This window comes from Serinus canaria, chromosome 6 (genome assembly GCF_022539315.1).
Source record: "Serinus canaria isolate serCan28SL12 chromosome 6, serCan2020, whole genome shotgun sequence".
NCBI lineage: Eukaryota > Metazoa > Chordata > Aves > Passeriformes > Fringillidae > Serinus > Serinus canaria.
The window spans coordinates 22,699,058-22,711,789 of record NC_066320.1 but is presented as its reverse complement, the minus strand read 5'-3'; the positions used below and the strand labels follow the sequence as shown (position 1 = coordinate 22,711,789).

At 58.4% G+C, this 12,732-nt stretch overlaps 3 protein-coding genes across 4 annotated transcripts in view; all 3 read right to left on the bottom strand.

Annotated features, from left to right (window-relative positions):
* The window catches only part of CNNM2 (cyclin and CBS domain divalent metal cation transport mediator 2), a 114,846-nt gene extending 113,185 nt beyond the window's left edge, over positions 1–1,661 (bottom strand). The window contains exon 1 of the mRNA XM_009087216.4: positions 74–1,661. Coding sequence (XP_009085464.3) covers positions 74–1,646 — 1,573 coding nt within the window. The 5' untranslated portion in view covers positions 1,647–1,661. The remainder of the gene's footprint in view (positions 1–73) is intronic.
* A 3,055-nt stretch (positions 1,662–4,716) lies between these two features.
* On the bottom strand, positions 4,717–9,056 carry AS3MT (arsenite methyltransferase). The gene is made up of 11 exons (XM_018910644.3): positions 8,813–9,056; positions 8,434–8,474; positions 7,799–7,926; positions 7,542–7,692; positions 7,332–7,468; positions 7,002–7,071; positions 6,689–6,770; positions 6,471–6,602; positions 6,233–6,375; positions 5,726–5,860; positions 4,717–4,922 (listed from the first exon to the last, which is right to left on the bottom strand). The coding sequence occupies exons 1-11, from the start codon at positions 9,027–9,029 to the stop codon at positions 4,824–4,826; spliced, it is 1,335 nt and encodes a 444-aa protein (XP_018766189.1). The 5' UTR covers positions 9,030–9,056; the 3' UTR covers positions 4,717–4,823.
* Positions 9,057–9,420: 364 nt separating this feature from the next.
* BORCS7 (BLOC-1 related complex subunit 7) lies at positions 9,421–12,653 on the bottom strand. Of its 2 annotated transcripts, XM_009087221.4 has the most exons (5): positions 12,467–12,650; positions 12,027–12,089; positions 11,543–11,586; positions 11,105–11,125; positions 9,421–10,645 (listed from the first exon to the last, which is right to left on the bottom strand). In XM_009087221.4, exons 1-5 carry the CDS (start codon positions 12,605–12,607, stop codon positions 10,594–10,596), a joined length of 321 nt encoding a protein of 106 aa, XP_009085469.1. In that variant the 5' UTR covers positions 12,608–12,650; the 3' UTR covers positions 9,421–10,593. The 2 variants fall into 2 exon arrangements, with proteins under 2 accessions (XP_009085469.1, XP_050832372.1); XM_050976415.1 differs by lacking the exon at positions 11,543–11,586 and having other exon boundaries at positions 11,971–12,089; positions 12,467–12,653.
* Positions 12,654–12,732: the final 79 nt, after the last annotated feature.

Below are 12,732 nucleotides of genomic sequence, written 5' to 3'. Positions count from 1 at the left end.
TGCAAGCAGGTGGATGCTGAGCACCACCAAGGAGCACCTCGCCACCGCGCCCCCACCGCAGGCACGAGCCCACCTTTCTTGAACTCCTCCAGCATGGCATCGAGCTTGGTGTCATTGAAGACAAAGTGCAGCGGGTGGTTGTAGAAGCGGGTGATGGTCTTGAGTGGCGTGCAGTCATCGGGGTCCACAAAAGCCAGGTCCTTAACGAAGAGCAAGTCTACGATGTTGGAGCGGTCACCCTCGAAAACAGGGATGCGGGTATAACCGCTCTCCATGATCTCGGACATTGTGTTGAAGTCGAGCACAGCCTCGGCAGCGATCATAAAGCAGTCTCGGAGGGGAGTCATCACATCCTCCACAGTCTTGGTGCGCAATTCCAGGGCTCCTTGGATAATGTTCAGCTCCTCCTTGACTAGATCGTTATAAGGGTCGGTGACCCGCAGCATCTCCAACAACTTCTCACGGTTATAGACCGTGCCGATCTCCTGGCCCAGGACACAGTCCAGCAACTTGCTGACGGGATAGGAGGCCGGGAAGGTCATCATCATGAAAAACTTGGTGAGGAAGATGGTGTTGGCGCCCACGGCCAGGCCGTGCCGAGAGCAAATAGCCTGCGGCACGATCTCGCCGAAGATGACGATACCGATGGTGGAGACCACCACGGCCACCAGCCCAGAGCCGGCAATGTCGTCCAGCAGGATGGTAAGCGTGGTGTTGACCAGGACATTGCCCAGCAGGAGGGAGCACAGCAGGTAGTTGCCCTGACGCCGCACGGGCTCGATGCGCTTGGCGTAGTTCTTCTCTTTGTCTGTGCCACAGTTCTGCACGATGCGCAGTTCCATGGGGTCCAGGGCCATCAGGCCCAGGTTGAGGCCACTGAACATGCCCGAGAGGCACAGGAGGAGCGAGATGAAGATGACCTGCAACCAGAAGGGCAGCAGGAACTTCTTCTCCTCGCCCACGATCATCTTGGTGTCCTCGCCGTCATGGTAGATCCAAGTGGTCTCACCCCAGGGCGGGGGTCCCGCCGGCCCCTCGGCACCCGCCAGCCCTCCGGGAGCCCCGGGCCCCAGGGCGGCGGCGGCGGCGGGGGCCGAGACGGAGGTGCACAGGTAGTAGGACTTGCTCTTTTCCGTTTTGCGCAGGGGCTTGATCTCGATCTCGATGATGCCCGAGGTGCGGCGGTTGAGCACGATGTGCGGCAGGATGATGATGTCCGAGGTGCGGATGCCGCAGCGCTGCGGGGCCCCACCGCTGCCCGCCGACCCGCCGCCGCCCCCGCCACCGCCGCGCCCCGCCAGCCCCGCCGCCGCCCGCCCGCCCCGCCGCCGCTCGTGCTCCGTGAAGGCGATGCGAGACCACGTCTCGTTGTTGATGTTCTGCCCGTAGACCCGCAGCTTCACCCGCGTTCGTTCGCTCACCCGCAGCGCGCCCCCCTCCATGAAGGAGACGTCGTCCGTGTCCTCCAGCCGCAGGCCGATGATCACCGTCTCCTCCGCCGCCGGCGGGGGCACGACGGCGGCGGGCGGCGCGGCAGCGGAGGCGGCCGGGGGCCGCCGGCCCAGGCAGCCGCCGAGCAGCAGCAAGAGCAGCACCCGCGCCCCCCGGCCGCCCCCCGCCATATTCCCACCGGGCAGCGCGGCCATCTTTAGTCAGGGCTCGGCGCCGCCGCGGCCCCACATCACCGCGCAGCGCCTGCGGCGTGCCCCGGCTTCCCCGGCGGCGGCGGTGGCGGCGGGCACGGCGGCGGCGGGCGAGGCGCGGGCTCTGTTAACCGCGGGACCAGACGGGCGGCGACTGCCGGGCCGGGCTGACCAGCGCCGCCTCTACCCGTGCCCGCCCCGCCCCGCCCCGCCCGCCGCTCGGGGGAGGGGCCTTCGCCAGGCGCCGCCAATCAGCGCCCGCCCGCTCGCCAATCTGCGCCAGGCCACGCCTTCTCTGCGCCCCGCCCCCTCCCCAGGCCCGGAGGCGCGTGACTCCGGTGTGTACGCCGGGCGCGCGGGGGCGGGGCCGGCGGGCCGGCCGTGGCCAATGGCGACGGCGCTGGGGGCCGAAGGGGGCGGAGGCTTAGGAGGGGCGCGACCAATGGGGCCGCGGTGCGGCCGGCGCGCGCTGCGCTCGGCAGGAGCGGCTCCGGGAGCACCCGAGCCGGGTCACAGGGCGGCCGAACGGGCCCGGCGATCCCGCTTCCCCCGCCGCTCCCGCCCGGCCCACGGCGACCGCCGCTCCCCTCGGACCTACCGCGCCGCTCGCCCCCTTCAGTGGCCCAGGAGCGCCGCCCCGCGTCCGCGCGCCGCAGCGGTCGGCGGTCACGCAGTGCCCCCTGGCGGTCCCGCCGCGCTTCGTAGGCCCGGCCCGACGGGGCGCACCCCGGTGCCTCCCGCCGGGATCTACTGCGGCGGAGGCGGCTCTCTTAGCCGTGCCCGTTCTGCAGTCGGCCCCGAGCCGCCGCCGGTGCAGTACCGTGCGACGTTCAAGAAATCGAGCTGTCGCACCGCGGCCTCCGGGCACCCTCCGCCCCGACATCCTCTCGGTTGTGTCGCGCCTGAGAGCGGAATTAACCATTAAATACCAAATACGGCCGGGCCGCCTTCCTCCCTCACCTCTGCTCTGCTCCGCCGCCCCGTGGGGCGAGCGGGGCCGGGCTTTGGAGCTCCCGTTGGGGACAAACAAAGTCGCCCCAGCTGTCCCGCTCTGCTCATCCTCAGTTCATGGATGCACGGAGGGCCGAGAGCCCCGATTCATGAAAGCACCGGCAAATTCCCTGTGCCTTGTCCCACGGCCCTGAGAGCCCGGCTGTTCCCCAGGCCTCGGCTGCTGTGCCGCAATCCCCGCTGGGGCAATACACACCTCACGCCCAGCCGTCATCGCTCCGTGTCCATCACTTATGAAGGAGCCCGGAAACAGCTCAGCACCCTGGAGAGCCAAAGACAAACAGCCGTGGGGGCAACCAGTGTGGCTTGTGGTGGCTGACACCCTTTAGAGGCGGTAAAACACTCTCCCTGCTGTTTAAGTGCTTGGAAAATGGAAGAATAAATTGTGTAGGGCAACCCAATAAGATGTGAAGAAGAGCACAGTCCTCTGGGGGCTGTAGCCACAAATCTTTCCTGGTCCCAAACCTCATTCAGCTTATCCTGAGGGAGTTCTGCTCCCCTAAGGAGGTGACGGGTGTCCCTGAACCACAGCGACACCCTGCTAACCACAGGGTTAGCAGGGACTCAGGAATCCCTTCCCTTTCCCCTCAGAGTGAATCAGACCATCACAACCTCCGGTTACTGCCATCACAACACCCTCTCTGCCTGCCGAGGGAGGACACCAATGCTGCAGAGCTTCACACCAGGAGAACAGGATTTGGGCCATCTCTACAGTCACCAAAACACAGACTGGGGTGTTGGACAGATTATGCCAGGGTTCCTCACATGGGACAGGGCTGCAGGACCTCCTCTTTTCATACACTGCGGGCTAAAAACCCCAAGGCTGTGCATGCACAAAGCCAAGAAAAGAGGATACCACTGCACCCACAGCCTGGTGAGGCCCTCTAATGCTCCACATCAAAGTTCTCTTAGCTGCTTCCTTCCTGACATGCTGAGAATTTGGGAAAAACACAGTGCAATGCAAATACAGTGGCATTTGAGCTGTGGCCTTTTTCTGTATGCACAGAGTGGGGATCTCACTGTGGATCTCACTGCGGGTGCAGCTCTTCCCAGCCAAGTTGAAAGGCCATGCCAAGAACTCATGTCTTTTTAATGAAGGGATTTGCAGGTATGACCCCCCCCCTCACCCCACTTGCTCTTCCCTTCCCACTGGGAAGGCTGTCTTTGATAGGAGTTAATTGCTGCAAACCTCCCAGGATGAGCTGTTTGGGGACTTGGATGAAGCCTTTGTAAGTAATGTAGGAAGAGGGCTGGGGGTGGGGTGTGTGTATTAAACAGCTCCTTCCTCCCAAGGTCCCATCAGTGAGGTCATTCCACACAATTTCAGAACAATTTCAGGTGTCCTGAACACCTGGACCCTCCTCAGCCACTGCTACTGCTATGGCAGAGCACCCTTGGCACTGGCCTGTTTCTTTTTGAACCCAAATTTTACTGGGTTTTGCTTCCTAACTTCCCCCATGCCACAGCAAGATGATGCTTAAATGGCAGAGATGGGAAATTTGGCCCCTCCTGTAAAATTACTGAGTGAGGAGGGGTGGAAATGGTCCCTTATTTATAAGTTTAGCTGTTCAGCAGCCCCCTGCCTTTCCCAAGCACCTTCTGTGGGCCAGGTCCTGTGGGATTCATGCTGGGCAGCAGGAATGCAGTCCATCACCTCCCACCACACCCTAAAAGCCCTCCTATCTTGCTCTTTGCCTGCTGCAGGATACACTGGATGCATTTCTGCTTGTCCAGAACTGCTGAATTTCCCTGCAAAACTCTGCAGATGAGATGCCTGCAGGGGACTTGGGGTTTTCCAGCTAGATGGAGTCCAGGAAAAACAGAAACCTCAGTGGTGCTGCACAGGGAATGAATGAGCAACCATCTCCTGGAAAAGGCTGCAGGGCTGCAAGTGAGACAGAGACTGTCCCTGCCTGTGTGCCCAAGCCACACAGCTACTGTCAGCCCCACAGTGAGGGGACTCACAGGACAGGTCCTTGCTGCAACCAGGCACAACCCGCCCCACCAGCCCTGCCAGGGAAGCACAGCACCCATTGCCCTGTGGCAGCCATAAAACACACAATCTTTGAGCTCAGACGTGTTTATTTCCTCTCTGTGGAAGACGTCACTGGGGCCATGTCCTCTTGCCCCACTGACTTTGAACAGGGGTGTGGGGACACCACTTGCCACTCAGCAGCACCCTGAGGGACCACAGCTGCCACCAGGACGGCTGGCAGGACCTGGGGCTCTCAGCTGCTCCAGCAGCTGGAAGGGATCACAGATCTTCTCCTGAAAGACAGAGAAAAACACAGGGCAGGATCAGGCCAGTGGGAAGCAAGAGGCACCTGAGAAAGTGGCACTTGGCACTTCCTTAACTATCATGGGGGGCAGCCTGAGTCACTCCAGCTGCTTTTTCCTGCAGCAAAGAAGAATTCAAGAGCTTGTCTGGGACTTTGGCTCTGCTTTTATCTGAGAAATGCCTCCTGCTTGGACAGAGTCATGAGAAAATCTCCCCTTCCTAAGCATGAGGCTGTATTTCAGGGATACACAGCTGCAGGGTGTTATCTCCCTTGTATCTCCTGGCCCATCTACAGGCTGCAGGGACCACCAAGGAGAAGAGATAGGCTTCCAGCAGATAGAATGCTTTGTGCTGCAGGGTCAGGGTTGGTAGCCAGGGCCAAACTGCTCTTACATCAGCAGCTGGGAGAGCAGTGGGGAGGAAGAAACCGTGGGAATGGTCCATCATCTCCCTGGGGCAGACTGTGTACAGCAATCCCCTCAGGGGAAGGATGACTCCCGTTGGGAGATCTCAGAGAAGTCCAGCTGTCAGCCTCACCAGTTCTCAGGGACATGCTGGGGTGGTTAGAGCAGATGTCCCTTTGGAGGGCTCCAGCTTGGGTAGGGGTACAGCTTGTCCTGACTCAGGAACCAGGCACCAATCCTGGTGTCCCACAAGCTCCTGCCCAGCCCAGAAGGAGTCAGGTGTCTTGGTATCATGTGACAGCCCTTCTGATACCCCATAGCAACTCTGATGGCACGGGACACCTATGTCCCAATTCCTTAACCCAGCCACAGAGCTGCCCTGTACCAACCTTCACTCCCTTGCCACAGCAGCCCTGCGGTGCTGCAGCATTGGCTCCACCAGCTCGGATCAGGAACTTGTCTGCAAACCTGGAGCTCCGCAAGATCGCAGCCATCTCAGCATCCACGTCCACCGCCTCTCCTTCCTGGGGACAGAGGAATGGTCACAGGTCTGGAGTCCTGGATATGTGTCCCAGGGGACTCCAGCCACCCAGTTAGATAATGGGGGAGAATGAAAGCAGGAGCACATCATGGCCCAAAACCTGAAGAAAAAGCACAAAACTTAAGCATCGGGCTTCAAACCATTCTGGGAAGCCACCACGGATGTCCTACTTCCACCTTTACCACAAAGCAATGCATGCATCTTCCTCCCTTTCCAGGACATTTGCACTCCCCTGGGTTTACACAGCCCCTCGGCTCCCTCTCCACCAAAGCTTGCCCCCCAGATCACAGAGGATGCTGCTGAGCTTCATCAGCTTTAACTCTTCCTGACAGACCCCCAGCATGTGTCCCCAAACCTTGAAGGTGAAGTTGGCATCAAACACCAGCTCTCGCTCGTGCCCCACAATGCCACCATTGTAGGTGGCCTGTGCTGGCCCGGTCCGGCTGCCACCCGGCAACTTGAACAGGCGGTAAGTCGCAGAAACAAAGCGGCAGTCGCCTGCAAGGGAGAGGTTGGTGGCTTGGGCACTGAACACCTGGGCTGGGATCCCAGCAGAGCTTCCCACTGCTGGCACTCCCTGGCTGGATCCTCACCAACAATGCCCTCCAGCTCCTTGTTGCCAATGGTGATGGGGCTGGCGGTGACCAGGCATGGGGGGCTGAACCCCACCTCCTCAGCAATGCTGTACAGGTCTCTCCAGTACAGGGCTCCTGCCAGGCATTCTCCTGGTACGAGACCACAGACATGGGGGATGGAGGCAAAGGTCCAGTCCCCCTATGCCATAACACCCCCATCCCACAGCCCTACGCACCCCACAACACCCGGTCCTTCCGGATGGTCTCGCTCAGGCGCTGGCTGGCGTAGACATCACTGAAGTACATCTCTCCCCCAGGCTGGAGGGCAAAAAGGAGTGAAGGGAGGCCTCAAGAAGCAAAGAGACAAAAGGGGCAAGGAGAATTGGGAACCCCCTGGGTCCTGCCTGGGACCCTCCACAGAAATGCTCTCCCCTGACCCCATCCTGTATCTGCACCTTGTCAGATCCCATTTGCTGCTTCTCAGTGGCACTCCAACAACAGGGCCACCCCAAGCCTGCTTTGCTGCCACAGGAATGAGCCCACCATCACCTTCAGCACACGAAAGGCCTCCTGCAGCACAACCTTCTTGTCAGGGGCAAGGTTGATCACGCAGTTGGAGCTGTGGGAGAGGAGACCAAGGCTTATTTGCACCCTCTTGCACATGTAGCTGTGTGTCCCATTGCTTCATACAGGATTTGGAAACACCAATATGACCATGAAAAGGGCAGTTTATATTCCCAGACTCTAGCCCAGAATCAGGCTTAGGATTTCCCTTTTTCTAACATGTGCTTCTGAAGCAGTGACCCATTGGGATGCAGACCCAGCCCATATCCCCGGGGAGCAGCAGGACTGGGGGTGACTGCCCTGCATGGCACCTACATGACAATATCGTAGCTCTCATCAGCCAGTCCGGCATCACGCAGCTTCTCCATGTAACCATGGAAGAACTCCACATTCGGCTTTCGGTAGCCAAACTTATCCATGTGGTAGGCGATGTGTTTCTTTGCCAACTCAACCTGGCGGAGGGAAGGGAATGATGTGGGGGATACAGCTGGAAGGATGACGGGGAGCCCCAGATCCGTGCCGTACTTGGCCTTCGGTCATATCTATCCCAGTGACGTGGCCCTGCTCCCCGACCAGCTGGCTCAGGAGGTAGCAGTCCCTGCCGCTGCCGCTGCCCAGGTCCAGAATCCGGCATGACCTCAGGCACTCAGGGATCACCAGACCGCAGCCGTAGTACCTGGGTGGATGCTGAGCTGAGCTGGGTGGAGGTGCTCCATGGCACAGCCAAGAAGGGGCTGCAGCCCACAGGGATGCGGCAGTCGGGGAGAGACCCTAGGGTTTACCTGGCCACCACCTCCTCATGGATGTGCTCCAGAGCACTTCTCACCAGCTTGGAAAAAGGCCTGGCTGAGGTGATGCACGCATTAGTTTTGAGGTCCTCTGACTTCTGCAGTTCTTTCCCATAGTAGTCCTGAGATGGGAAGGACAGAGGCCACTAAACTGTGCCAAGTTGAGCCCTGGTAGCTCCCTATGCTCTAAAACATGGGGGCCATGCCTGTACTCAGCCTGTACATGTGCACACGTCTTCTGGCACTGGCACTCTCATTTCCACCTAGCCAAAAACTATGGTAAGATCAGGCATCCCTTTGCCCCCATCCTCCCCAGCTCCCTTTGCTCACACGCACTGATGTGTTTGTGCAGGAGGGAATTTAATTCCCATTTTCAGTAACTTTGCAGGCTGCAGCCATCATTTCCCTGGCTGAGAAGGCACAAAGAACAAGGGCAGGGCAATGTCAGGTTGCTCCATCCCCCATTCCTGTGTGAAACAGGAGCAAAGCTGCCAAATGTACCTGGCATTTTCATCTGGGCCCAGAAACAAGCTTAATCCTCCAATGGCAACAGGAACTGTAGCACAGCCCAGGCATGCACCCCTGCCCAACTGCCCCATCCCTCCACAGTTCCCATCCACACTCCTCACCTGCACCTCTTGGTGGATCTGCTCTCCGATGAGAGCTGCCACTGCAACAGGAATGCGGGGCCGGTGGCTGACACCACAGAGATGGGTACTACACCAGTTCCTCCCAACATTTCGGAATCCCCCTCTTTCCCAAGATACAGCAGCACTTTTTGCTCTCCCCCAGCAGAACCCTGAGAATTCCCCAAAACTTGCGGTCTAATAGGATGCTCCAGGAGGCACCTGACAACATCCCTCCACCCCAAAAATCCAGTCCCAGCTACCCAGGAGAGATTAGGCTCCAAAGCATCCCGGTAGGGTAAATCCCACTCCCCTGCTTTGCAGAGCCCTTGGCCCCAAGGGCAGCCCCAGCATCCTCGGCAGAGGCCCTGAGCTATCTTACTGCCTCCAGCTGCAGGGACCCAGCCGCACTCTGCCCAGCGCGCAGTCGGACTGTGCCCGGCCCGGCCCAAGCTGCTCTCCAGTATCCTGTGCTGTCCCGGCAGCCCGCGCTGCCCTGCCTGGCTTCCGCCTGCCCAGGCTCCTGGCACACGGCCCTGCGGGACACGGGCACAGCGAGGCTGCCGGCCCCGCTCCCGTGCTGAGCACGCTGCCATCATTCACGGTTCTTGCTGCACCCACAGCCCCAAAACCCACCCTGCTCCCCAACAGCTCTGCATCTCCACAGTGCTGCGCTGTCCCTGCTTGTTCCAAAGGCACGGAGACACAAATTTAATGCCACGGGACTGCACAGCGTGCTGTGCTGTCCCACGCTCCTCCCCAATATCCTGTGCTGTCCCGGCAGCCCACGCTGCCCAGCCTGGCTTCCGCCCTGCAGAGGACAGTACTCTGGAAGGCACAAGCCACCTGCAGCAAGGTCACACTGCCTCTGCAAAGCCCTCCAAGCCGAAGCAGAATGGGCGATCCTGTGGGGCAGAGACCCACCATCCCAAACAGTCTCCCTAGTGCACAGGGACAGCTAGCAACAGAACCCAATACAGACTGCTGCAGTTTGGTCGTGTTCAGGACAGCTTTTATTCCCAGCAAGAGAGTCGCAGGGAAAACTCTCATTCCCAAAGTGCACCTGCAAAGCTGAGGTCAGAATGTCACCCAAGACAAAAATACAGGCAGGGATGGTGAAATCTAGTCTGAGAAGGCTCTGCAGCACAGGAGCCAGACTCCAGCAGCACTCCAACAGGAATGTGGCAGGCCCGTGTCAGCTCTCAGCCTGCCTGCTCCTATCAGCTTGTGAAAAGCTCACTCACAGGGAAATAAGTGCTTCCCGTGCACTCCAAGTGCTCCAGATAAGTGACTTACCAAAAAAAAAAAAAAAAAAAGACACAGTATTTATAGCTGGTCCTGGATGTGAACAGCTCACCAGTCTTCAACAGACCAGCATAGAACTGAGTACACCAGCTCCTGATGCTCTCTTGCCCTTCCTCCCAGACGGGCCTTTGGATACCTTCCCAACCAGATACAAACATACACCACAGCCAAGGCTGCTTCATCAAAAGCTGGAGAAGCAGCCCAGGAGAAGGAATGCACTTGAAGGCCAAATGCAGCACATATGGGCTGGCAAAGGGATGATGTTCCAAACTCTGGCAGAGAGGAAAATAAGATAACCTCTGAGGAGGATGATGGCCAAACCACGTCCAGCTAGGCCACTGGCAGATATGTGTGCTTAGGTTCCTGGTTTCAGAAATTCTGTGCTGGCACTGAAGCACCTCCCCCCCGCCCAGGCACTTGCAGCTCACACCAATTAAAATGCTCTACATAAACTGCACTCTGTGCCACCTCTGTGGCTAAATACAGACCAGTGGCAAACTGCAGGCACCTGCATTTAAATGCCATGCCTCAACTCTGCATTTCTTGCCAAGGGTGCTGGAGTGGGCTGAGCACTTCATACTACATGGGAAGTAAGCAGACACAGGAATTATTGGGAAGAGCAAAGTTTCAGGGAAGTTTGTTTCAGCCAGGTGCAGGTGTACAGGTGAGTATTCGGGAGCAGAGGTGTGGATGCAGGCACACGAGAGGGGGCCAGGTGCCCAGAAGCACAGACTCTGCACATATCCCAGCTGACATCCAGCATTATCCAGACATAGTTCTGAGCCCCAGGAGCTGGAGGGGGGAGAACACTTCACTCCCTCAGTGCTGGTCCAGATTTCCTCGAGCTTCAGCTGCCCTTCATTTCAGCAAGTGACTCAGCTGGTCCTGAAGGTTTGATGAGCGCTCCACGCTGGGCACCAAGCAAGAGAAGACTCATGGTAAGATCTGCTCCCAGACTGTGCTGTGCTGCCTGTGCCCAAGGCACCAGAGCAGCTCTAGAGCTGACAACAGAACAAAGAGAAACCCTGGGGTCCCCCAACCCCCCTCTGTGTCCCCCCAAAGGAAACCTCACTTTGTGTACCCTGCTGTACACAGCTCTGCTCCTACCACCCTCATCTCCTCTCACAAGCAACCTCACATGCTCTATCACATCAGTGGATAGAAAGGAATCAAAGGAAGCTTGGGTATGAATCCCATCTCTTCAAATTCCCATCTCTTCGCTGAAGTGCTGAAGTGTTATCCTGCTGGGCCAGCATCTGCCTCAAAGGCAGTGGCAAAAACCTTTCCATTCTGCTTTCCCCCATCCTACTCCATCACCTTCCCCTTTCCACCCCCACACATGTGCTCCCCAGGTCCTCCCAGAACTCACTTCTTTTGAATTGCTTCTTGCCTGGATGAGAAAAGGAAGGACAAAAAGAGCATTAGAAAAACAAAATCTCAGTCACAGTTTATGTTACATCAAGCAAGAGCTCAAGAGGCCAAAACTCCAGAGTGTTTCTGGATTAAGTTCTGGGGGACAGAAGCAGCACTGACTTCTCCTTCTTAGTCCCAGGTGCATCATACTCACTCATGGGAGACATAGTGCATGGCACACAGGAGACAAAAATTTCAGCTCCCACCCCAAAACAGCCTGAAGAGGGCTGGAAAATTCCAGCTCCAAGGCCTGCTGAGCTTTGAAGAACTACAAAAGAGGGATCAGTCTGAGCTGGCAGCTTCATGCAAAGTCTTTAAGGAGAACAGAGAAGGACTGAGGAATCCACTCAGCCCCCAAGAGAGAACGCCCTACTTACTGGTGACCCCTACTTACTGGTACTGTAGATGAGTAGTTATTATGGCCATTTTTCTTAAACTCTGTGGAGAACAAAACAAAGAATGAATGCCTACAGAAATCACAGTGCAGCTGTCCTAATGCCCTGGGGGTTCCTCCAGCACAGCCACCACTGTTGCTGCACTGACTGCAAAAACCCCTCGCTGGTATCTGTCAGCAGTGGTACACTTCCTTCTGCTTTCCCAGTGACAGGCAGGGACACAAGTGCTTTATTTCAGCCCACAGTCCCTCAAGCTTTCTGTCAGAGAGGGCACAGCTTGAGGGCTGGCTGGCCTGCAGGACACCAAGAGTCCAGCAGCACTGGGTCTAAGGAAGCACTAAATTATTCTAGCCACTAGCCCTGCTGCCTGAAGTCATGTATTTGACTCCAGGGCTCCGGTAGCACGGCTGCAAACTGTTCTTACCACCCTTCTCTCCTCCCGTCCCTAGAAATGCTGCTGCTCCACACAAGAACACAGCTTACATCTTCCGAGTGCAAAATGGCATCTTCTTGCATCACCATGTTTCTCGCAGCTTGACCCAGGAGCTGCAAGACAAACGTACAGACCAGGCTGAGACGCTGCAGCTTTGCATCTCCTGAGACCCATGTGACGGCTGGCAGGGTGACATTCGGGGTGACATCGTGCGGGGACCACCGAGGTGCCGTGACGGCACATCCATCGGGAGCGCCTGAGGCACCGCTCCCACCTGTCACCCTGGAAAGCGGTCACCCTCCCGCCGGCCACGGCCGGAGTCTCGAGGTGCTGCCCAGCCGTGCCCGCATTCCGCTCCCGCCGTCCCCGTCCCTGCCCAGACACAAGGATTTGTCCCCTCCTCGGACTACAGCTCCCAGCAGGCATTGCGCCACCCTCCCAGCTCCGCTTCGGCCCTATACTCGGCCGCCGGCCGGCACCCGCCGCTCACCTCGGCGCTACGGGAGCCCTTCAGCACCTGCTTAGTGAGAGCGATCACGTCGGTGCCGCAGCTCGTCACCTTCTCGGTCAGGAGCCCCTTCACCGAGTGGCCAAAGCGCGCCTGGGCATCCGCCGCGCCCCCCGCCGCCATCTTACCCCGCCCGCACCCAGCCCCGCCTACCCCGGGAGCCGCTACGGCGAGCGCCGGGGGCCTGAAGGCTCTAGAAGGCGCAGAGTCCGCTGTCGGGGATACTACAGGGAACGACTTCAGTTTCC